The 26,250-nt window shown below is 43.1% G+C and overlaps 2 protein-coding genes across 5 annotated transcripts in view; one reads left to right on the forward strand and one right to left on the reverse strand.

The window, feature by feature from the left end:
• Positions 1-10,092, forward strand: part of LOC139538907 (von Willebrand factor C domain-containing protein 2-like) — a 43,791-nt gene extending 33,699 nt beyond the window's left edge. For all 3 annotated transcript variants that reach the window (XM_071341471.1, XM_071341474.1, XM_071341473.1), the window contains one exon: positions 3,725-10,092. In XM_071341471.1, coding sequence (XP_071197572.1) covers positions 3,725-3,876 — 152 coding nt within the window. In that variant the 3' untranslated portion in view covers positions 3,877-10,092. The remainder of the gene's footprint in view (positions 1-3,724) is intronic.
• Positions 10,093-11,934: 1,842 nt separating this feature from the next.
• LOC139538906 (BRCA1-associated RING domain protein 1-like) overlaps positions 11,935-26,250 on the reverse strand; it is a 29,976-nt gene continuing 15,660 nt past the window's right edge. For both annotated transcript variants that reach the window (XM_071341469.1, XM_071341470.1), the window contains 5 exons: positions 23,437-23,563; positions 23,082-23,214; positions 21,914-22,006; positions 15,160-15,257; positions 11,935-12,983 (listed from right to left, as the gene is read on the reverse strand). In XM_071341469.1, the coding sequence (XP_071197570.1) occupies positions 12,642-12,983; positions 15,160-15,257; positions 21,914-22,006; positions 23,082-23,214; positions 23,437-23,563 (793 nt within the window). In that variant the 3' untranslated portion in view covers positions 11,935-12,641. The remainder of the gene's footprint in view (positions 12,984-15,159; positions 15,258-21,913; positions 22,007-23,081; positions 23,215-23,436; positions 23,564-26,250) is intronic.

The raw sequence follows: 26,250 nt of genomic DNA on the forward strand, positions 1-26,250 counted from the left end.
ACGTCTCCTGATGTACTGGCCTGTCTCCTGGTAGCGCCTCCATGCTCTGGACACTACGCTGACAGACACAGCAAACCTTCTTGCCACAGCTCGCATTGATGTGCCATCCTGGATGAGCTGCACTACCTGAGCCACTTGTGTGGGTTGTAGACTCCGTCTCATGCTACCACTAGAGTGAAAGCACAGCCAGCATTCAAAAGTGACCAAAACATCAGCCAGGAAGCATAGGAACTGAGAAGTGGTCTGTGGTCACCACCTGCAGAACCACTCCTTTATTGGGGGTGTCTTGCTAATTGCCTATAATTTCCACCTTTTGTCTATTCCATTTGCACAACAGCATGTAAAATGTATTGTCAATCAGTGTTGCTTCCTAAATAGACAGTTTGATTTCACAGAAGTGTGATTGACTTGGAGTTACATTGTGTTGTTTAAGTGTTCCCTTTATTTTTTTGAGCAGTGTAGTTTTGACTACAATCCAAAAGAAAATATGTACTTTTACTCCCATACATTTTCCCTGACACCAAAAACACTCGTTACACTTCGAATGCTCAGGCAGGGCAGAATTATGGTCCAATTCAAGCATCTATTAATATACCGCTGTAATGAATACTCAGGGAGAAAAAGGTGTAGATTCATGTGCAGAGCGCGGCAGGTGTATATTTTGCCTTCTTAGAAGGCAGGAATTCTGGTCACAGGCAGGCAATGGTCATACACAGGTAGGCAAACAGGCAGGTGAATCAAAACTAGGACTGAAGGCTATAATTGGTTCTCACAAACGAGCTAGGTAAAGGCTTTGTAGAGTCAAAACGAACAATACCTCACAAAGACACAAACAGAATGAACTGAACTAAATAAGGAGCTGATGAGACCAGGTGAGTAACTAACACAGGAGAAATCAATGAACAAAAATGAAAGACAGAGCTACGTTCAAGAACACAAAGAAACAGAACACAAGGTTGACTAAGAAAATAAATACAGAACCTTACAACCGTGTTGTCATCCCTAATGCCTCTGATCTGAAGCACTAAACGCAAGTACTGTGTTTGTAAATGATGTCTTAGTGTTGGAATGGGCCCCTGTCAGTCCGTAAATAAAATAAACACAAGAAAATCATGCCGTCTTGTTTTCTTAATATAAATCATATGTTATTTGTCACATGCTTCATAAACAACAGGTGTAGACTAACAGTGAAATTATTACTTACAGGCCCTTCCAAACAAACCAGAGAGGAACATTTTTAGAAAATGTAAAAATAACCAAGCAGTGATGCAGCCAGTCAAGATGCTCTCAATGGTGCAGCTGAAGAACCTTTTGAGGATCTGAGGGCCCATGCCAAATCTTTTCAGCCTCCTGAGGGGGAAGAGGCGTTGTCGTGCCCTTTTCACGATGTGCTGATGTGTGAACCATGAGTTCCTTAGTGATGTGGACACAGAGGAACTTGAAGCTCTCGACCTGTTCCACAACAGCCCTGTCGATGTGGATTGGGGCGTGCTCGGCCCGCGTTTCCTGTAATCCACAATCAGCTCCTTTGTCTTACTGACGTTGAGGGAGGGGTTGTTGTCTTGGTACCACACTGGTCTCTGACCTGGCAGGTGTCAAACTCATTCCACGGAGGGCCACAGGTGTCAAACTCGTTCCACGGAGGGCCAAGTGTCTGCGGGTTTTTGTACATAATTGATTAATTAAGGTCACTAATTAGTAAGGAACCCGCCTCAGCTGGTTGTCTAGGGGTTAATTGAAAGAGAAAACATGCAGACACTAGGCCCTCCGTGGAATGAGTTTGACACCCCTGCTGTAGGCTGTCTAATCATCGTCGGTGATCAGTCCTACCACCGTTGTGTCATTAGCAAACTTAATGATCTTGTTGGAGTCGTGCATGGCCGCGCAGTCGTGGGTGAACAGGGAGTACAGGACGGGACTAAGCACGCACCACTAAGGGGCCCCTACTGTATGTTGAGGGTCAGCATGGAAGATGTGTTGTTGCCTACTCTCATCACCTGGAGACGGACCGTCACCAAGTCCAGGATCCAGTTACAGAGGGAGGTGTTTAATCCCAGGGTCCTTAGTTTAGTGATGAGCTTGGAGGGCACAATGGTGTTGAACGCTGAGCTGTAGTCAATGAACAGCATTCTCACATAGGTGTTCCTTTTGTCCAGGTGGGAAAGGGCAGAGTAGAATGCAATAGAGATTGCGTCATCTGTGAATATTTTGGCGTGGTATGCAAATTAGAGTGGGTCCAGGGTGTCTGATGATGGTGAGCCATGATCAACCTTTCAAAGCATTTCATGGCTACAGATATTAGTGCTACGAGGCGATAGTCAGTTTGACAGGTTACCTTGGCATTCGTAGGCACAGGGACTATGGTGGTCTGCTTGAAACATTTAGGTATTACAGACTGGGTCAGGGAGAGGTTGAAAATGTCAGTGAAGACACTTACCAGCTGGTCAATGTATGCTCTCAGTACGCTTTATGGTAATCCGCCTTGTGAATGTTAACCTATTTAAAAGGTCTTACTCACATCAGCTATGGAGAGCGTGATCACACAGTCGTCCAGAACAGCTGATGCTCTCATGCATAGTTCAATGTTGCTAGACTCGAAGAGCGCATAGAAGGTATTTATCTTGTTTGGTAGGCTTGCGTCACTGGAAAGCTCGTGGCTGGTTTTCCCTTTGTAACTTGTGATAGTTTGCAAACCCTGCCACATCCTACAAGCGTCAGAGCCGGTGTAGTAGGATTTAATATTGATCCTGTATTGATGCTTTGCCTGTTTGATGTAGAGCATTTACTTTGACTTTTTACTGAGGTATAATTTAGGCCCTGCAATAGACTTGTGTCCTGTCCAGGCGGTGTACTTGTACAGCAAGCTACCTCGCGCTTCAGAAACAGGAGATAAGCTCCTGCCCTATGGGCCATTCCAGTTCAGACAAGGCTAGCTACATACTTTACATTACTTTTGAATCAAGATCATATGCAGCCAGGGAGCAGGGACACAATCTGCTAGGCTTTCCTAATCTCAGCACCCAGAACTAAATCTCACGTGCATGCTGGGAAACATTAATTGTTAAGTCTTGTAGGAAGATAATGTAATACATTATAACATTATTCAAAGCGACTTACTGTCCTGTGTGCATTTTACGTATGGGTGGTCATGGGAATCGAACCCACTAACTTGCCCGTTGCTAGCGCAATGATCAACCAAATAAACTTTCCACAGAGGCTGAGGAGGCCTTTCCATGCAGACTAGGAATCTAGGAGTGACTTTCTCTCTCTCTCTCTCTCTGTGTTGGTGTGCATTTGTTTTTGAGTGTGCGGGAGTACATGTGTACATGTGTGCATTTGCATGTGTGTTTGTACTCCAGCCCTCTCTGTGCTGTCAAGCCCTCTCCTTCCTCTTCTCTCCTCCTCTCTGCTTGTGGCGCATTGAAATGCAAAGCGTTCTATGTCGAGGGAGAGCCAGGCTAAGAAAAGCGCTTTAATGTTGCAAAAACAAGCCCATCTGTGCATGCCCGTGAAAGGATCTGTGTGTCTGTTCTGACTTCGAAACTCCCCAAGCAGGCATCACTCTGCCATCCTCTTCTTACAGAACCTCCCGAGAAAACAACCACCACACTCATTTCTCCTTCTCTCTCCCCTCCCTCCTTCCCTCTCTGTCTCTCTTCCTTCTGTCGCTCTCTTTCTTTCTCTCTATCTCTATTCACTCTCTTCCTCTGCTCCCATGAGGCAGGTCCAAATTGCTTTGCCGGAACGACGATCATCCCAGCCGGTATTGAAGTGAAGGTGGATGACTGCACCATTTGCCGCTGTCACAATGGGGACTGGTGGAAGCCAGCACAGTGCCTGCGCCGGGAGTGCCTCAACGGCCAGACGTTGTCATAGAAACCCCGGCGGGGACGGTGTCGGTGATGTGCAGCCAGGGAGCGGTCCTGCCTGCTGCAAAGGCAAACAAACAAACAAACGCTCATCTTGTATGATTGATATGATGGACAGGAGAGGAGCACAATTCCTTGGCAACATTGACTAGGAGACTGCATAACAAGCTGAAATGAAAAGCTCTTGTACACAGTACCTACACACCACCACTACCACAACTTTAACCACAGAGGAGCGGAGAGAGCAGGAGGAACTTTTCTTGAGACTGTTTTTTTTGTCTTCTGTTTTGACTGTCTGACTATTTATATTTTCTGATAACTACTTATTGCTTATGCTGCTTATAAACATAATGTTTATATATTTCATGAAGTCATTTCCACCTAACCATTAGCACTGTTAAACACGGTCAGATGTGTTCTGTCATCTGCTTGCTGTAGCTCTCTCACTCTGAGATGTCTTCACCACACCGCTTCGCTTCGGGAATTACAATGGTCACAAAACATATCACTCACAGCTGTTGGCTTCCCACTAAATGTGCAATCCTTCTATGAGTCAATAGCAAGAGTTCACTCCTGGTGTTGGGGTCAATGCAATTAATTATTTACATAAAATGTCAGCATTCTGATGTGCTGTTAGTTACACTCATCTGGGCTGACAAAAGATGCATGGCCACAAACAGATCCCCTCAGTTACTGTTTTTACTACACACAATATTCTTGATGAGAATGTCTTCGAGGTGCTCTTCTCTGCATGGAGAGATTGGAGGCCAGTTTTATCTAATATACAGTACCAGTCAAAAGTTTGGACACATCCACTCAATCAAGGGTTTTTCTTTATTTTGATTATTTTCTACATTGTAAAATAATAGTAAAGACATCAAAACTATGAAATAACACATGAACTCATGTAGTAATTAAAAAAGTGTTCAACTAATCAAAATGTATTTTAGATTTTAGATTCTTCAAAGCTGACACCCTTTGCCTTCATGACATCTTTGCACACTCTTGGCATTCTCTCAACCAGCTTCACCTGGAATGATTTTCTTGAAGAAGTTCCCATATATGCTGAGCACTTGTTTATTGCTTTTCCTTCACTCTGCAGTCCAACTCATCCCCAACAATCTCAATTGGGTTGAGGCCAGGTGATTGTGGAGGCCAGGTCATCTGATGCAGCACTCCCTCACTCTCCTTCTTGTTTAAATAGCCCTTACAAAGCCTGCAGAGGTAACCCTGGGTCTTCCTTTCCTTTGGCAGTCCTCATGACAGCCAATTTCATCATAGCGCTTGATGGTTTTTGCGACGGCACTTGAAGAAACTTTCAAAACTTTCTTGAAATTTTCCAGATTGACTGGCCTTCATGTCTTAAAGTAATGACGGACTGTCGTTTCTCTTTGCTTATTTGAGCTACAGTATTCTTGCCATAATATGGACTTGGTCTTGGAAATTAATTCCACAAATTAACTTCTAACAAGGCACACCTGTTAACTGAAATGCATTCCAGGTGACTACCTCATGAAGCTGGTTGAGAGAATGCCAAGAGTGTGCAAGGTTATCATCGAGGCAAAGGGTGGCTACTTAGAATAATCTCAAATATAAAATATATTTTGATTTGTTTAACACTTTTTTTGTTACAGCATGTTTCCACATGTGTTATTTCATAGTTTTGATGTCTTCACTATTATTCTACAATGTAGAAAACCTTTGACTGGTACTGTATAGCCAACTGATACATTAGTAAGTGATAAGTTACTGGAAAAAGTAGAAAAAGAAACCAACTTGACTTATTTTAGTAGTTGAAACAACTACTTAAGTTAGAAGCCATGTAACCCATAACAGAGGGGGTAAAAAATGAATATGCTCCAGCATTCATACACTACCGGTGCCATTCCTCTTGGCTTAATTGCCTTTGTTGTTTTCCCCCATAGCCCAAACCAACAAAAATTGTTCTCAGTGTGAACAGCTTGAATTTGTTATCTAAGAAATTAGCGAGCCAAGCAGTGGCCTGCTATAATTTCCATTAATCAAAGGGTATTCTGTGATAAACCATCTGGCCGGGCCTCTCTGCGCTCAACACTACGCCACCTGCCTGCCGTCTGCAAGCAGCAGCCAAGCACCCTCGGCAAAAACTCAGAGAGAGACAAAGGGGATATCTGCATAAGCAAACAAACACACAGGTGAACACGTATGCATGTGCATACACACAAGCATGTGCGGGCACACACACACACTTGTACGCACACCCTTTCATCCTCTATAGGCCCATACCTACAGCTTGCACAGTAATTCATTTTCAGCTTAAAAAATATTCTTGCACCCCAAGAAGAAGCACTTAAGCCAATAAGGCTCTCACTGAGATACAAAGTTCCTCCCCTCCCATCCTCTCGTCTATAGATTACACAATAGATTTTCTGTTTTCTAGCCTCCTCCATATATCTGCATAGCTCCGCTACAGCACCCCACAGTATGGCCAGGGTTATAACTTAGCTTGATTTAATGCATTGCTTTGCCTATAGATCCCTTCCTATAGGTTTCAGGGTCACACTCCAGGCAACCAACCCTACCCAACCTCTCTTCCTTTTCTTTTTGAAATGATAAAAACTATTCATTAATTCAAAGGCAGATTTCCTGCTAAGCCCATGCAATTCATCACTGATACTTTATTTTTGTGTTTCAGTGAGAATCCATTCCTGTTCACCTTTTAGAAGCTATTCGTCCTGTGTGATAGATTAACTACTTAATAACGGCTTCCAGTTTCTGGTAATGAGACGGAAATTAACCCAGGAGTGAGACTCCTGACTAAAGAGGTGGAAGAATATAATATGACATAGACTGTGTCCCAAATGGCACCCTATTCACAATGTAGTGAGTGCACTACATTTGACAAGGGCCCATAGGGCTCTGGATAAAAGTAGTGCACTATATATGGAGCAGGGTCCCATTTGGGACATTACCAAAAAATATACATGACCTAATAAGCGTCTCCTCCCAAACCCATCTATGTCTGTCTGCAGCCACTGTACTGTAGACTACCTCATTCTGTTATACTCAGCTGCCTGTAGTTGTATCACTATTGATTGGGGAATTCAGAAGATGAACAAATGAGGGAAGGGGACTTCAAACCTGGGTGCATCATTATGGTCAAAGTTGCTCAGGTCATTTTTATCATTACCTTGTCTCGTGATGAATTAGTCATTTGTAATGAGAACAGAGATGCAATTTGTCAAGCCAGAATACTTACACGTACAGTACCTAGAGAAGAGAGTGGAGTGTTACTTTATTAATCCCAACTTGGGAAGTTGTTTTATCACAGCATACATCATCAATAACTCACAAGGACACATAACGACGACAGACATATAATAAAAAACGACACATATTAAGATGCATGAAAGCACCTGCACCTTAAGATATACATCACTCTACAGCTCCATACATTGTATGAGACTCCATGACACCTTTATCACTCATCTCTTTTAATTAGGTCTATCATAGTCCTGATATCTGAGATTTTCTTTAGTGTGTTATAGATTTTTAGGACTGGATATAGATTATCTCTTGCTACCATGGTGTGCTTAATAACCATGGAAATAATTGAGAGACAGAAAGAGAGAAAGAGAGGTGGAGAGAGAGGGAGACAGAAAAAGAGAGAAAGACAGTATTCCAGATGAACAGGACAGAAGTATGTCATATTGAAGTTGTTCTGGAACCCTTACAGGAACCGTCCATGGCCTGCAGCTGCAAACCAACCAGCTGAGACCTCAAGTGCTATGTATATCCATTATCTGCCTCAATTCAGTTAAACATACTCTACATGCATAGCCAAGAGGTAGTGGATATGTAGTTCCCCATACATATAGCATAGCCAAGAGCTAGTGGAGTCACCTCGAACCTGCATAGCTCCTCTGTGACCAGTGGCCAGCTAGGTTCAGTGTACAGTGGGATAAGGCAGAGCCATATATAATGTATAACAGTGCATATACAGTATATAGCGCTGGGGATAGGGAAGGAGTCCTCCAGGGATTGTGTGGGTAAGCAGTACAGTTGAACTCAGATTAACCTGTTCTGGATAGGTGGTTAATCTCTCCCTCAGGAATTGCTAATTTCCTGCAATTCTACACATTTTGCCATGGGGCAGAGAAAATGTTGCTGTTTTAAAGGTAATTAAAGCTCAAATATAGGTGTGTTGACTGTGATAAAGGAACTGGATTATGAGCTGTCTTGCTTGTTGAACGAACAAATGAAGTAGGCAGTGGCATGGTGCATATAGCCATAGAAGCACAGTGACATATCCATCAATGCGGTCATATTCATGGCTTTGTTGGGATGTGGCTTTCAGTTAGTTATTTTTGGCCACCCATCCCATGAAAGTGAATTTCATTCCAGTGCACTGCTTGCTATGAATTATATCTGGTGGTGTTTGCATGTTCAGGTAAAAAGGCAAAATAATGTCCCATTTAGAACACTGACAAGTAGAGAGCCATAGAGATTATATTGAATTACTAGAGGGGCAATGTCATAAACCCTCAATGTTCCAGAATGGGGTGAAAATAGCAGTCATATTGGTCAGGGAGAAACCCAAACCAGTCTAATTGGAATTAATGGCAGTAGAGGCATTTAATTATGCAGGAAAATAAAAGTAAGACGTGATATATAAAAAATGTGGTAATAATTATTTTCAACCTAAAATATTGTCATATAATTTTAAACACAATCTGAAAAGGTTTTATACCAATTTTCTGTCAGATAGCCTCTACAATATATGCACAGACCATAAATGTCAACACTTTTGTTTTCTTGGAAAGCTGTGAGTGCTATTATATGAGACAATATCAGTACTTGTTGCATTTACAACTTGTGTAAGTCCTATCATCAACTGATCTCAGCCAGTGTTTGGCTGTGTATTGACTGCATTGTTTGAATGGAATGTTGGCCTATTGGCAGTTAGTTAGAAATATTTATGGAATAATTCCTCTAAAACTGTCTGGACAGCTAGCTAACACGCATACAGCGCAGATCAATTATTCAAATTCATTATTTTACACAATATCTTATCACAGCAATGGCAATGGCAAACAATGGTTGACCAACTCCCTGACCAAAATGGCAGACCTTTATCCCATAATAAGGTTCTACTCCATTCTAGTATTCTAATTCTATGTAGGGATCATAATATTGAAATAACCCCTCTTCCATTAATATTGCTAACCCCTTTCTCTTTATTGACAATCACATTCCCGGTTTGTTTCATGAACAGTTGTCCAATGAAAGGACGGAAAGTCTTATTGTAATAATACAGAGGGAAATTATTCAAGTACAAAGGTTAAGGCAGTCATAATTGTTTTCACCACCAGCTACCGCCTAGCATCCTGAACATGGGTTACTGCAGGGAGCTTTCAATGTGCTCTAAAACTGTTCAGTGAACTTGCAGTAGATTTTGAATCCAACTGTGAGACCCCAGCTGCAGTGAAGAATTATTGACTGAGTAATAGAGTTTCAAAATGTATCAAAAGATAGTCTGAGGGAGCAGTCGATATCCCTGTTAATTTTCTGCTCATGAAATAGTCTGGTCTTTTGTGTGTCTGGCCATGAAAGTCTAGCCTACTACTCACAAAGCACTCTCCAACCCATTCAACTTGACACTGCTCATTTGCTGTCCATCACCACGTTGTAAAGGTATACCATACAATTTCTCTTTGCACCGACTTACTGTAGCTGGAAGCTATGAAAGATTGTTCTATTGCTTTTTTTTTTACCAAAAAAACTGTTACATAAAGTGTGCCTGAAAAAACAAGAGTACTATCTAGTATTGAGAGAAAACACTTAAACAATCGAATTGTTTTACTATACAGGCGCTGGAGGGTCACTCCTAAAGATTCTATTAATATTAACTCCTTCTGTTATCATTTAATGTTATATTGAATTAGAGCCAGAAATGTTCATAATAATAACAGATGGTTTGGTTGGAAATACCAAGACACACTGACCTCTAGAGTCTAGAGACCATAGCTTATAACACATAGTGGGTACATACATACATCTAACCAAACACCCCCGATTTTTGTTCCAATTGAAATTATACCCTTGGTGCCAATTATGGTGTATAGTAAGTTGTAAATACCTTCAAAACATATGTGTATTCTGAAAATCAGAGTTGAAGAAAAAAATGTGTATTATTTATGGAGACAAAAACTATTTTGTTAAATATACTGAAAAATAAGTGTTATTATAAGTGTGTGTGTCAATTTATTTATTTATTTTTATTTCCACTTCTATTGTCCAGGCAGAAACACATTCCTACATACGTGCAACTCTTCACCACTTTATTGTAGGAAAGGTCACTCCTTATTCACAATATGACCTCTGCATGAAACTTAAGGGCTGTAATTCACTGCACCACAAATGAGATAAATATGGTGGTGTTAACATTTTACTTCCAATTCTTCACCATTGACACCGACAGTATTTCATATGCCTTACACCTGAAGCATCATGCTTCTTCCCATCCCGGTGTAGCGGGGAGCGAGAACACCAGTCAAACAAACCATGCAGAGATCAGAAAAATAACTATTTTGGGAATAGTGCCTGGGTCATAGCCTACCACTATAGAAAACCAGGAAAGGGAGGATACTGGTTTCAGGGGTAGGTCAACTTTAATGATGTACGTATAGAGGATATAAATGTCAAAGAAGTGGGAATTCCTGATTGATCAGGAAAAATCATATCCCTGAGGTCTACTAGAGGAAGTGACCCAGGGCTTTCCTCTGTCTTTCTCACAAATGGCACCCTATTCCCTATATAGTGCACTACTTTTGACCGGGTCCTATATGGCTCTAGTCAACAGTAGTGCCCTATGCAGGAAATAGGATGCAATTTGGGATACACACCATTTGCTTAAACACACCATCTGCTTAAACACTCTGGTTCTATTCCACATTCCTATTAATTATGAGGCTGAGCTGAGGTTCTGTCTGTCTGCACCACTAATTGCCCCCCTATACCTCCCGCATGAACAGGAAGGGGTAATTTAATGTGGCACGCTGCAATCAATAGCAATTAGACCTATCCCTGACTAATGCTATTGAGGAGAGGGGTATCCTGGGATATGGAAGAGAGAATGGCTGGTGTCCTACTTCAAAGGCTGGCAGATGGCGATATTGAGTCATTTCATCTTACTGTCCAAAGGCATTGTATGCAGCCAGCTATACACTTGTATCCCCGTGGACCGGCTCGTATATAAAATTAAAATAAAAACATTCTCCATTCAGGCTGCAAAGGCGTTTCTTTCCTCCTTAACTCGGTTTAATGGACAGAACGTGGACAAAAAAATGGGAATATAAATATATACTTTATGAAGCACAATTTTCCACCATTATGGCTAATGCTACTTTCTGATGTTACACCCCACGTTCAGCCAGGGACTGCTGCAACCTGATTGGCTGAACACGACACACAACATCCAGGACTAGCATTCCTATGCATTAGCCACTATTTCCACCTTCTTGCCATAAAATTCCTAATATTGAGTTGAATCCCCCTTTTCCCTCAGAACAGCCTCAATTTGTCAGGGCATAGACTACAAGGGGTCGAAAGCGTTTCACAGGGATGCTGGCCCATGTTGACTCCAATGCTGTTTCCACAGTTGTGTCAAGTTAGCTGGATGTCCTTTGGGTGCTGGACCATTCGTGATACACTCGAGAAACTGTTGAATGTGAAAAACCCAGCAGCGTTGCAGTTCTTGACACAAACGCACTGATTGGAGTGTGTCAAGAACTGCAACGCTACTGGGTTTCACGTTCAACAGTTTCCCGTGTTTATCAAGAATGGCACCTACTACCATACCCCATTCAAATATTTTGTCTTGCTCATTCATCCTCAATCATCTCAAAGCATAAAAAAAAAAAACTTATTTAGCCTGTCTCCCCTTCATCTACACTGATTGAAGTGGATTTAACAAATGACATCAATAAGGGATCATAGCTTTCACCTGGTCATTCTCATGGAAAGAGCAGATGTTCTTAATGTTTTATACACTCAGTATAGAATTAAGATATATACGAGTCAGCAATTGTGTTGCTGCAACAACAATGTTTATTTTGTAGAATACCATTCATTCTCAAAAGCCCAAACAGAAAACTCTGTGTGCAGCAGCAGGAGGTGACATTAGTATTAATAAAGGCAGTGTTTCATAATTTTTATTTTTTTAAGTCATAAAAATGGAGAAGAGGCAGTCACAATTCAGGGCATTCTCAAAAGCAAGGACGTTATAAAGAGTCTCAGTAGGAGGAAAAATGTACGTTGATTTTTCACTCCTTCATTCAAAATACTGAAAAGTGCCAACATTTTTATAATCTTCTATCGTCCTTGAGCAGGGATAAAAATAAACACTTCACTAGCTTATCTTTGAGCTACAGGTATAAAACTTTAAGAAAAACAAGTCATGGTTGTGATAGGTGGGTATATTTAAGGCCAAATCCAGAGACATCAGAGATTGGGGACTGACTGTGGCTGTACAATCTCTATTACGTCAAGGTTATAGTTTTACAACCACAGCTGTCTGTGTTCTGATTAGACCTTGATATTCAGGTGGGAGACGGAAAGACCATGGGCCTGTTAAAGAGGATGCAATGTTACGAAACATTTACATAGAAACATAGTGTAGAACAGATATGATTGTCTGTCATGTAGAATAGGCAATCATGACAACATTCTTTATTACATTTATTTCGGAAATGTTGCGAACGTTTCACCTCACTGAATACACACCAGGTGTGTCTATGATTCAAGCTCAGGAACTGGCAGTAGCTGGAAGGCCGATATACAGTTTACAACCCATGTAGATGGAGCTGACCACACCTTTCCTAACCTCAGCCTGGGTGGCCTGTAAGAGCCCTGGGGATCATAGATGATGTACTGGGTACACAGGGCCTGGTCTGAGCCCGGAGAGGCGTGGTAGGCTGCAGCAGACAGGGTCTGTGTCACATCACTGTCTGGTTTGGGCTGTCGGGTCAGAATCTGGCCCCCTGCCTCTCTCACCAGCTGGAGGAGCTCGTCCCTGGGGGGCTTCCTGAAGGAGCCCATGAGGTAGAAGAAACAACCGTCCAACAGCGGAGGCAGCTGGGGTAGAGTAGAGATGAGTGGAGTATTGAAGAGTAGAATAAAATAAAGTTAAATACAGTAGTCAAAAAGAGTAGAGTCAAACACAGTAGAGTCAAATAGGAAGAGGGGAGAGAAATGAGATAAGGCTTTAAAGTCAAAAGACAAACGAGGGTTGTTAAGACAAAAACACGTCGTCTGTGGACTGCAAGGAGAACTAAACAAATAATTTGTAGTCCTCTAACAAGGAAAAGTGAGGATGTTTCATGAATTTTGTAAATTACGGTAGACAAGCCCTTACAAATTCATCAAAGCCCTGCGCATACAGAGGGAGAAAAAAAGAGAACAAAGAACATATCTTCTTCCTTGATCCTAAACGATGCTAACCATTCTAGTGCCTCGGGATAAAATCAAGTCCCACTAAGAATAGCCTAGTGTCTGGACAAAGTGTCCAGACAACACAGATAATTTATCCTTGTTCTGTAGTTAATGAGTTGAAATGTTGCTAAATCACAGCCACAACCTTTCAGTTCTTACATAACCGCAGCCTCTACTCCACTCCTAATAAAATACCAAATACTCCACTCCAGGGTTGGGTGATATGGACTAAAACTCATACCTTGATTATTTCAAACTTATGGGCGATTTATGATATAGATCGATTTATTTTATATTCTCTAAATAAGCTTTGTTGCACAATTAAAAGGTCAAACACACTACATTTAAAAAAACAGTCAGCAATAATCTCTTGATTTCAAAGCTTGTGTAATGATACCGAGGCTGAATACATACCTTCCACAACCATAAGACCCACTAATGATTTCATCAAAATAGTTGTACCTGCTTTTTTTTTTGCAATAATCACTGATCTGGATTTCAGGTCTGTCTTTAGAAATGTAATTTTTGTTACAAATTTATCACCAGAACCATTCTTAATGCACATTCACTAATAATGTAGCAGGCATTATAGAAAATTAAAACTGGTCTCAAACAATTTCTCAAGCACAAGCCCACGTGCTAGTGAGTAGCCAGCTAATATTTATATTTCAAGTTTAGCCAACTTGGCATAATTTCATAAACTCTGAATTCAGCTAACAAGGCAGAACAGTTGAATTGTTATGAACACAGCTTTCTGTCCGTCTCCACCTGTTTGAACAACATGCTAGCCAGATGTTGAAATCAAGCAGCCTACCTTATTTCTCAGAATGAGGAGTTGTTTTACGCTTAATGCACATTTATAAAAACAGAGACTAAACAGCTAGTATAACAATCTATATATTTGACTAAAATGCTGTTAGCGATACGTGGTACCGTAATGCGCGCAACAAACTGAGCCTACATTTTCCGGAATGAATGTTCATTGGTACATCCGTTTTAGTAGTGTCTGCTCTGCTCAAAAAGATCAAACATAAACAGGGTATGGTTCGAACGGTTAACTTCAGTGTCACAGTAAAATAATGTCTCCATGTGTTTCGGTGTCCATATGACCAATTCTGTTGGACCAAACATCAAAATGCAAATCGCTGTTGAAACCATTTATCAGAGAGGAAGAAGTGATCTCTCATCTTTGTTGTTGTGAGTGGTAGGGGGAGGGGTGTGGGAGAAAGTGGCGAAGCGAGAGGTTTAACTCCCGCCAAAATCTGTCCAAAATCAGCCCAATGCCTTTCTATGCGCTTATTTTGAACCTTAGCTTGTCGCCTGCCTACCTGCCTTTGGGACAACGACTCCCATTGTTAGGGCGGAGACAGGAGCATCTCAGAAGGAGCGAATGAGACAAGACGAAAAACACATGAGAACAAGCGGACATAAATGCTCATAAAAACGATTCTGCGATTCTGACATTTGGAATATCACGCAAAAACATGCATTTGAATTAATTTGATAGATCACCCAACCCTATTGCATTGTACTCCTCTATTCCATTCCATTGCATTCTATTCCATTGGGGTTGCATTGTAATGACGTTGCTTTCCAACCCAAGAGCCATACTCCATCATTGTAGCTTTTTTTTAAATCCAAAACTCTTCAGTTTAGTGGCTGTGTATTCAGGTGCCAGAAGGCCCTTCCACTGAATGCATCAATGCACTCAATTGTTTCCTGCTGTAAACTGGTACTCTCCAGAGTTTTAGAGTAAGCCGGTACATTGCCTCCACTTTGTTTTGTTTCTTGTTTGCAGGGGTGTGTGTGTGTTACCTACCAGGCTGTGTCTGTTAATGCGGCTGCGTTGCGGTCCTGCTCCTGCTTCATGGTCACTCTCGGCGATCCAGCTATCTGCCTGCAGGCACGCCTCTACCCCTGTGTGAGGAGAGAGAAAGAGACAGGGACAAGGGGACAGCAGTAGCTTAGATGAGTGGAGAGAACTTGAAAACCTATTTTATAGCTAGATGAGATCCCTGCGGTCAAATTAACCCACGAAATTGGCTGTTAGTACCACACACTAGGGTTGTGAACATATAAAAACCAAAATGGGATCCTTCAAGTTAAGAGAAATCCCCAACTCAAAAACGTTTTAAATCAATTTTTTTCATCAGTGCAGTTATCACAAAATATTTGTGTTATAGCCTAATTAGAAAAATAAATGTGTCATTTGAATGTAGACTTTGTTATATGAAGTAGACACAGAAAGTAAACAGAAGTGGGTAAATTTCCGCAAAAACTAAAGAGCTCTGAAGCGCCCGGCTCTGGTGCCCTGGCTACCACGCTGTAGACAGCGTGAAGCGAACCTGAAGCGCCCGGCTCTGGTGCCCTGGCTACCACGCTGTAGACAGCGTGAAGCGAACCTGAAGCGCCCGGCTCTGGTGCCCTGGCTACCACGCTGTAGACAGCGTGAAGCGAACCTGAAGCGCCCGGCTCTGGTGCCCTGGCTACCACGCTGTAGACAGCGTGAAGCGAACCTGAAGCGCCCGGCTCTGGGTTCCTGGCTACCACGCTGTAGACAGCGTGAAGCGAACCTGAAGCGCCCGGCTCTGGTGCCCTGGCTACCACGCTGTAGACAGCGTGAAGCGAACCTGAAGCGCCCGGCTCTGGTGCCCTGGCTACCACGCTGTAGACAGCGTGAAGCGAACCTGAAGCGCCCGGCTCTGGTGCCCTGGCTACCACGCTGTAGACAGCGTGAAGCGAACCTGAAGCGCCCGGCTCTGGTGCCCTGGCTACCACGCTGTAGACAGCGTGAAGCGAACCTGAAGCGCCCGGCTCTGGTGCCCTGGCTACCACGCTGTAGACAGCGTGAAGCGAACCTGAAGCGCCCGGCTCTGGTGCCCTGGCTACCACGCTGTAGACAGCGTGAAGCGAACCTGAAGCGCCCGGCTCTGGTGCCCTGGCTACCACGCTGTAGACAGCGTGAAGCGAACCTGAAGCGCCCGGCTCTGGTGCCCTGGCTACCACGCTGTAGACAGCGTGAAGCGAACCTGAAGCGCCCGGCTCTGGTGCCCTGGCTACCACGCTGTAGACAGCGTGAAGCGAACCTGAAGCGCCCGGCTCTGGTGCCCTGGCTACCACGCTGTAGACAGCGTGAAGCGAACCTGAAGCGCCCGGCTCTGGTGCCCTGGCTACCACGCTGTAGACAGCGTGAAGCGAACCTGAAGCGCCCGGCTCTGGTGCCCTGGCTACCACGCTGTAGACAGCGTGAAGCGAACCTGAAGCGCCCGGCTCTGGTGCCCTGGCTACCACGCTGTAGACAGCGTGAAGCGAACCTGAAGCGCCCGGCTCTGGTGCCCTGGCTACCACGCTGTAGACAGCGTGAAGCGAACCTGAAGCGCCCGGCTCTGGTGCCCTGGCTACCACGCTGTAGACAGCGTGAAGCGAACCTGAAGCGCCCGGCTCTGGTGCCCTGGCTACCACGCTGTAGACAGCGTGAAGCGAACCTGAAGCGCCCGGCTCTGGTGCCCTGGCTACCACGCTGTAGACAGCGTGAAGCGAACCTGTGCACATGTGCCAATAATGTGAGGCAAGTGTTGAATCTCGCTCATCTCAATAATCTAGCCTATTCATTGATGATGGCCCCTGCTTTACTGAAGTTGCGAGACATTGCAAGCCAATGATTGCAGATAGATAATCCTAGTGCACCATTCGGACTATCTGCCAGGTGGCCGACCTGCCTATACTGTGCCCCTCGCCTCTCGCTCTGTCCCTTGCTAGCTATGAAAAATGTGAGTTTTTGTGTTCTCGAAGGTACGACAACTAATCACTCCTCCAGTCCAGCAATACTGAATCTTAGGAGTCGATTCCTAGCACTCAGAAATGGGAGTCGACGTGCAAGGAGACAAGGAATCAATTATTTTGGAGTAGACGCTACACCACTACATCATCGTCATTAAGAGTTGGAAAAATGGCAGAGAAAGGCAAGTGAAAGCAGCAAAGTCCTGTATGGCAATACTTTCAGAAGGAAATGCAAACTTAGCGAGGTGGAATTGAGGTAAAGTAATGGTAGTATAGGTGCAATGCTTAACCATCTGAAAGGGACACACTGAGACCCAAACTGTTGCTGGCAGTAGCACAGCTGCATTGTGAATTCATATGGAATTTTATGAAATCCTTATCGTTTTAATGGAAAACTGATTTCCATTTGCTAAATCCCTACCACACTTACAGATCATAGCTAGAGTATATAACCATGAAAATGTCCTATGTACCCACATTTATCCATGGCAAGGTGACTGGGAACATGGCAGAACAAAGAGTAGTCATTCACTCCGCAAGGCAATCAAACAGGCAAAACGTCAGTATAGAGACAAAGTGGAGTTGCAATTCAACGGTTCAGACATGAGACGTATGTGGCACAGACTACAGACAATCACGGACTACAAAAGGAAAACCAAGGGAACATGTTCTTTGCCCGCTTTGAGGATAACACAGTGCCCCTGACGCGGCCCGCTATCAAGGACAGGGGGCATCCTTCTCCGTGGCCAATGTAAGACATTTCAAACGTGTTAACCCTCGCAAGGCTGCCGGCCCAGACGGCATCCCTAGCCACGTCCTCAGAGCATGTGCAGACCAGCTGGCTGGTGTGTTTACGGACATATTCAATCAATCCCTATCCCAGTCTGCTGTCCTCACATATTTCAAGATGGCCACCATTGTTCCTGTACCCAAGAAAGCAAAGGTAACTGAACTAAATGATTATCGCCCCATTGCACTCACTTCTGTCATCATGAAGTGCTTTGAGAGACTAGTCAAGGATCATATCACCTCCACCTTACCTGCCACCCTAGACCCACTTCAGTTAGCTTACCGCCCCAATAGATCCACAGACGATGCAATCGCCATCACACTGCACACGGCCCTATCCCATCTGGACACATATGTAAGAATGCTGTTCATTGACTATAGTTCAGCATTCAACACCATAGTACCCGCCAAGCTATCATTAATCTTGAGGCCCTGGGTCTGAAGCCCGCCCTGTGCGGGCCGCCCCCAGGTGAAGGTGGGAAACAACACTAGTTAGGTGATCCTTGACACTGGGGCCCCACAAGGGTGTGTGCTCAGCCCCCTCCTGTACTCCCTGTTCACCCGACTGCGTTGCCAAGCACGCCTCCAACTCAATCATCAAGTTTGCAGACGACACAACAGTAGTAGGCTTGATTACCAACAATGACGAGACAGTCTACAGGGAGGAGGTGAGGGCTCTGGGAGTGTGGTGTTAGGAAAACAACCCCTCACTTAACGTCAACAAAACAAAGGAGATGATCGTGGAAACAGCAGAGGGAGCACCACCCTATCCACATCGACGGGAAAGCAGTGGAGAAAGTGGAAAGTTAAGTTCCTCGGCATACACATCACAGATAAACTGAAATGGTCCACCCACACAGACAGTGTGGAGAAGGCGGCGCAACAGCACCTCTTCAACCTCAGGAGGCTGAAGAAATTTGGCTTGTTACCTAAAACCCTCACAAACTTTTACAGATGCACAATTGAGAGCATCCTGTCGGGCTGTATCACTGCCTGGTACGGCAACTGCATCGCCCACAACCGCAGGGCTCTTCAGAGGGTGGTGCGGTCTGCACAATACATCAACGGGGGCAAAATACCTACCCTCCAGGATACCTACAGCACCCGATGTAATAGGAATGCCAAAAAGATCATCAAGGACAACAACCAACCGGGCCACTGCCTGTTCACCCCACTACCATCCAGAAGGCGTGGTCAGTACAGGTGCATCAAAGCTGGGAACAAGAGACTGAAAAACAGCTTCAATCTCAAGGCCATCGGACTGTTAAATAGCCATTACTAGCACAGCCTATATAGAGTTGAAATAATTGGCCACTATAATAAAGTGTCACTTTACTTGCATTACTTATCTCATATGTCTATACTGTATTCTACACTATTCTACTGTATCTTAGTCTATGCCGCTCTGACATTGCTCATCCATTTATATATTCTTCATTCCATTCCTTTACATAGATTTGTGTGTATTGGGTATGTTGCGAAATTATTAGATATTACTTGTTAGACATTGCTGCACTGTCGGAACTAGAAGCACAAGCATTTCACTACACCCACAATAACATCTGCTAAACACATGTATGTGACCAACAAAATTTGATTTGAAGAAACCGTTTGAGAAATGAAAGTGTGATGAAGAGTAGAATGCCCTCAACACACTTGCCCTATAGGCGAATGATGCAACACAGATTGAAATACGGCAAGCTTTAGCGTAGTATCTCCTTCTCTCCACGTGTAAGAAATGAACCGTTTACAAAAAGCAGTGATTTTCCCCACATAGCACTTGAATAAATTGAGTACCAGGATCTGGCCTAGTAGTAGTGCTTCTAACCACTGACTACATATGGCCCCCAGTGGCAGGAGTTCAATACACACATCCACCTTAATCCTCTCTTCTCTTCACTCTAATCTAGCGCCCCCTTTTATTTCTTAATATAATGTCACAATTCTTTTTCAAAAACGGGAGAGGAGAAGTTGCATAGAGGGAGATGAAAAGGCCCTAGGATTGATCCCAAATGGCACCCTATTCCCTACATAGTGCACTTATTTTGACTGTAGGATCCTGGGCAAAAATACTGCACTATATACAGTAGGTTAGAGGGTGCCATTTGGGAAGCAGACATGTTTTCCCCCTCCCTGTGGTGCCACAGAAAAGAGGAAGGTTTTCTCCAACGGTACCAGACAACTTTAATAGTACTGTCTGGGACTAGGTAAATGCTCCATTATTACATTATCGATTGTAAAAACAAAAACAATATTTGGGTTGTGTTGCTCAGCACTGGGAGACCTCTTCATGCCGAGAGAGGTTTGGATGACAGATGAACAGCAGTCATGGCTAAAATAAGAAGCATTTCAAGGGGAGGGGAGTGAGGGTTGCTTTAAACTTTTCCATTGTTTGCGGTCATTTATGAACATTGGCTGCATCTGAAATGGCACTCTATCCCCTACATATCACACTATATAGGAAATAAAATACAATTTCAGACAACAGTAAAATAAGAAGGCTTTCAAGGGGATGGAGGGTTGCATTACACTTCTGTTAGTTGAGGTAATTTATGGACATTAGTTACTACATGCAAATAACATGGCCTAAAGCTTAATGACAATCTGCAAGGTAACCAAGTGTTGCCATTTGAATGTCTCATGGTGCCATTGTGCTTGGCATGATGATATATGCTATCAATTCAACAGTGCCATCTTGATCACTGCCTAACCGCGGCAGTGGCGGCTACAATGTATTTTCTCATGAGGGCAGTTCCCATGTGACCACATACACACACTACAGTCACACAACACTGTCTGACACACACAAACAGTGTCCATAGCAGTCATCAAGCATAATTACATTTACTAATCCCCCTTAATTGCAGCTTTCATTTCGAGAGGGGGGGAAAGAGATACCGGGGTTAATCCAGGCTCCCACTCCGCTCTGCTTCGGACGATAGGGCCAGCTAGTTAGCCCCACCACCAGAGACTGGGGTTCATGGACAGAGGGATGGAGTGTGGCACACTTGTTGTTGAGGGTAGACAGGCTGTGTCAAGTGTTCATCCTCCGTGGAGGAGAGAGAGGTGTTGGGAATAATAAAAATGTTCTCAATCCTAAACAGACAGACACACACACCAAGGCATCAGACACCTTGATGACAGTCACCTTTTTCCTTTTTGAGGTAGACTGCCTGTGAATATCTAGTATATTTTATTGTTGCCGCTAGGAATAAACGGCAAAAAAATAACTGCATGGAAATTGTAAAGTTTCCACTTATAAATTCACCTCTGTAGGAAACAAACACAAGAGAAGAGAGTTTCTTTCTTTGATTTCTACCAATTTTGACGTCTAGGTCCGCTGACAATTCTCAAACCCCCCTATTTCAATCCACTGTATTTGCCTGTATGCCCGACACGTATATTTAATATCTACAATATCCTGTTGAACAAACCCTTCATGCCTCTCAGGACACTGCATTGCATAGAATAAAGAAGATGATAAAAGACAAAGCACAAAAGCAAACACATTTCTTCCAAAACCAAGGAAACAGGAGATAATGCAAGGGAAGATGAATAAAAAGTAGGCATATTTCTCCATCTAGATTGTTATGGAGTATGAATCCATACTGCTTTAAAGCTTGAAACAGAGGGTAGGGGATAACTCTGAATGCCTGACATCATCGATCATGTAAAAATGTAAGGGTTTGAAATTATATACTATTAATGCCCAATGTATCCATGTACAGTATATAACACAATATATGGACAGTTTTACAGTATAATTATATTTCTCATTAGAATACATTAACCATACATAGACACACATTTGAAAGAAGCAGTACAGAACCAAGGTCAAAGGCCACAGTTAATGTATGAGGGAAAAAGGTGCCATTTAGGACGCATCCTGTATAAGAATAATAAGATACTTAGACATAAGTTCATAGAGGCTGAAGATATGGTAAGAGGCAGAGTTGTAGGACAGGCTACTGTAGGCCTAGGAGGCAGAGGTGAAAGTTTCTTACAGCTAAAGTTGAGGACCCAGCAGCCATTCAGGAGGCCCAGGAGAGTGGACAGTGTGGTGGGCATCGGCCCGTCTGGTACCACCACATGGGTGACTAGAGGAATGGGAGAAGAAAAACTGGATGTCATCCAAAGATGTGTTTTAGTGCATGGGTAGTGATGGATACAGCACATATCAACGAATGTCTGCCATTGCATGGGTTGGGTTAGTACACATCAAGTGCATGCCAGTGCAATCAATTGGTTTCGTATCTGTTTATAACAGTTACAATCTGATAATTAGGCCTAGTTATGAAAATGTAATATAAATTTAGGCCTACTAAATAAATAGACAGTTGAATACAATTTCAATAGAATAGCCTTCTCCAAAACATTATTTGAATAAAATAATGGCAATGTCTTTGTTGTGAGTGATTGCAACACAGGCATGGGTAGAATCAGCCTCATTCACACCAGGCTTAGACAATGAGACTTATGCATGATCCTTTTTTTTTTTTTGACATTCTTTTTGCCTCTGCAGTCAACAAGGCTCTGTGGCTGACAGGCTGCAAAATGACCTTAATTGTATCTCGGGGCTAAACTCTGTGGTTTACATGCTGTGGAGCTTTGCTCTGCTTTCACTTTAAATAATAGGAGACACTGAAGTCTTTACTACCCAAAGCCCCGTAGACAGACAAACACTTCCATTTTCTGTTCATTGGAATACTGTAGTCTAACGTTCATCACAACAGAAATCACAAACAGCTTATGAGAAATTACTTTCCAGCCCTGTCCTCTGTCCCAACTGCCATTACCAAAGAGCTAAGAAACTGCCTTCCCTGTTACTCTGTATCACTAAGATTTGCAAAGCTCCAAAAAGGTAGCTACTTGTATGTAATAAGTGATGTTGCAACCCTTTCACAATACTACAAATGTGAGCCTTCTGTTTCTTAATCAAACCTAGAGTGGTTGGGAGTAACCAGGAATTAAGTCCCAAAATGTGTCTGGACCCAAATCTCTTTGTGCTGCATTGCCAACTCCTATTTGGTCGTGGACATGCCAAACAAATGTTTGCCATAGTATTTGGCACGACAGAACTAACAGATCTGGGAGCAGGCTAGTATCAAATGTGTTGTAGTAGGTGGCAGTGTACAGGTAGATGGGTACAGGTATAGTGGACAGGTAAGTTACCAGAGCAAGAGAAGGCATCTGCTCTCTTTCCTCCCAGGAGATGTCTCAGTTTGGCCAGCTGGGTCTGTTGGGACTGGGACAGTTTACTGCCCAGTACAACTACCTGTTCCTCCCATCTCACAACTTCACTGGCCTGTAACACAACAGACACACACCATGGGTTTTAAATTACACATTTTATGTTGCTTCACTCTTGCAACTTACTGTATATAATAAATAAAAAAGGTATAAAATAAAACAACTTCCTGCTCTTTTCATAGTCGTATAATTTGTGAAAAGTTAACGCAGAGCTAGAAGGTAATGGTTGATGTAACATTGCTTTTGTGTGAGAATAATGATGTGCTGATGGGCATACCTTATTGAGGCTGGGTGGAGGACTGAGAGGTGAGTTGACTGGGTGGGGTCCTTCAGAGGCTGCCAGAAGGATTGACTGCATCTCTGGGCTCACGGCATAGTCCACAGGGCGAAGGCCAAACATATTCCTGTTAGACAGAGATACAGACTGTCTCTGTCACAAACCTGAACCATGTCAAAACTGTCTGGGAATCCGGATACACAGACTAGTACCATCTAGCAGCCGGCCAGCAATGCATCATTCTGGGTGCCAAGATTAGGGTTATACAGACATGGATGGTAACAAACTCACTCATTGGTGACAATATGATACAATATATTAGTGCATGGATTGACATAGGGCTATGAGGATCCAGTGAACAGCAATGCAGCGCGAGACACTGAGACACAGAAGACAAAGTGAAACAGCACGTTCCTGGAGGAGGGGAAGAAGGGATGAGAAAAAGGAGGAGAAGAGGGAGGAGAAGCAGAACAGGTTGGTGCATAAAGATTAGGCGTCAGCAAAGATAACACCTGGGGGACAATTAATAGGTCCACTGGTCCATAAAATATTTCAATTGGATTCATAACCCCCCCCCGCGCATCTACCCCCACACAGATAGACGCACAAATACTGCAGACGCGCACATGTACAAAAACACACACACACATTCCCAGTGAAAGGATGAGAAAAGCATAGAAAATTGCTTTGGGTAGGTGGTGTAGTGTGTGTATCTAAGGGGTGCGGGTAACCACTGAAACCAAGCCTTTCATACTAATAAGGAAAAATCCATTAATTTATCAATTCCGATCTGGATGCAGAGTACAGTAGTTGCACAGTGTTTTGTCAAAAAATTTTGAAATAAAAAAATACATTTATTCTCAAACTTCCTCCATCTACATAAGACAAACCTTGCTATAAATGAATAGGCCAGATGTTTTGTCAGTTGTTATATCTGTAAGTAAATACCCCATTGAGATCATCTTTTATTGATCCTGATACATATATGATGTGTGAGGATCCAAGCCAAGACGATGACAGACAGAAGAGGAACCAGAAACACCCGACGCATGGCTCTGTGCAGTTCTCAGTGCAGCTGGGCGATCAGCTGTGAATGCCCAAAAATACCTTGTGTCTGGGAGTGCCGGGAAAGACACGTCATCTGCATTGACAGACAAGACGTGCCTCCATCTCCGGTAAGTGAGCGTGCACACACACACACACACACTCTTTTGTTGTTAATCGTAATTTTTTTTGCACAAAAAAATATCCATCTCTCATGTTTTCAATTTGTTTTAGTTTATGCTATACCTTTTTATATTGAATACTGCCCTGTTGGGTAGGGCTTGCAAGTTAAAGCCAGAGTGCAATCAAAAACTAAAAGCATTGTATTTGGGACAAACCATTCACTAAACCCTAAACCTCAACTAAATCTTGTAATGAATAATGTGGAAATTGAGCAAGTTGAGGTGACTAAACTTCTTGGAGTATCCCTGGATTGTAAACTGTCATGGTCAAAACATATTGATACAACATTAGCTAAGATTGGGAGAAGTTTTTCCATAATAAACCGCTTCTCTGCCTTCTTAACGCTATCAACAAGGCAGGTCATACAGGCCCTAGTTGACGCACCTGGACTACTGTTCAGTCATGTTGTAAGGTGCCAAAAAGAGGGATTTAGGAAAATTATAATTGGCTCAGAATAGGGCAGCACGGCTGGCCATTAAAATTATACAGGAAGCTAACAATGATATGCATGTCAATCTCTCATGGCTCAAAGTAGAAGAGAGATTGACTTCATCACTACTTGTTTTTGTAAGAAGAATTGACAAGCTGAATGTATCGAGCGATCTGTTTAATCTGTCCTTTGGTCTGATGAGTCCAAATTTGAGATTTTTGGATCCAACCGCCACGTCTTTGTGAGAAGCAGAGTTGGTGAACGGATGATCTCTGCATGTGTGGTTCCCACCATGAAGCATGGATGTAGTGTGATGGTGCTTTGCGGGTGAAACTGTCAGTGATCTATTTAGAATTCAAGGCACACTTAACCAGCATGGCAACCACAACATTCTGCAGCAATATACCATCCCATCTGGTTTGTGCTTAGTGGGAGTATCATTTTTATTTTTCAACGGGACAATGACCCAGCACAAACCTCCAGACAGTGTTAGGGCTATTTGACCAAGGAGAGTGAGGGAGTGCTGCATCAAATGACCTGGCCTCAACCCAATTGAGATGGTTTGGGAGGAGTTGGACCGCAGAGTGAAGGAAAAGCAGCCAACAAGTGCTCAGCATATGGGAGAACTCCTTCAAGACTGTTGTTAAAGCATTCCTCATGAAGCTGGTTGAGAGAATGCCAAGAGTGTGCAAAGCTGTCATCAAGTCAAAGAGCGGCTACATTAAAGAATCTCAAATATGAAATATATCTGTTTAACACTTATTTGGTTACTATATGATTCTGTATGTGTTATTTCATGATTTTGATGTCTTCACTATTATTCCACAATAGTAAAAATAAACAAAAACCCTTGAATGAGTAGGTGTCCCCAAACGTTTCACTGGTAATGTATGCATGTAAACTCATCAAAAAAATAAAACGTCCCTTTTTCAGGAGCCGGTCTTTCAAAGATAATTCGTAAAAATCGGAATAACTTCACAGATCTTCATTGCAAAGATTTTAAACACTGTTTCCCAATTAAGGTCACAGTGATGAAAACTTAGGACACTAAAGAGGCCTTTCTACTGATTCTGAAAAACACCAAAAGAAAGATGCCCAGCGTCCCTGCTCATCTGCGTGAACGTGCCTTAGGGATGCTGCAAGGAGGCATGAGGACT

This window comes from Salvelinus alpinus, chromosome 14, assembly GCF_045679555.1.
Source record: "Salvelinus alpinus chromosome 14, SLU_Salpinus.1, whole genome shotgun sequence".
NCBI lineage: Eukaryota > Metazoa > Chordata > Actinopteri > Salmoniformes > Salmonidae > Salvelinus > Salvelinus alpinus.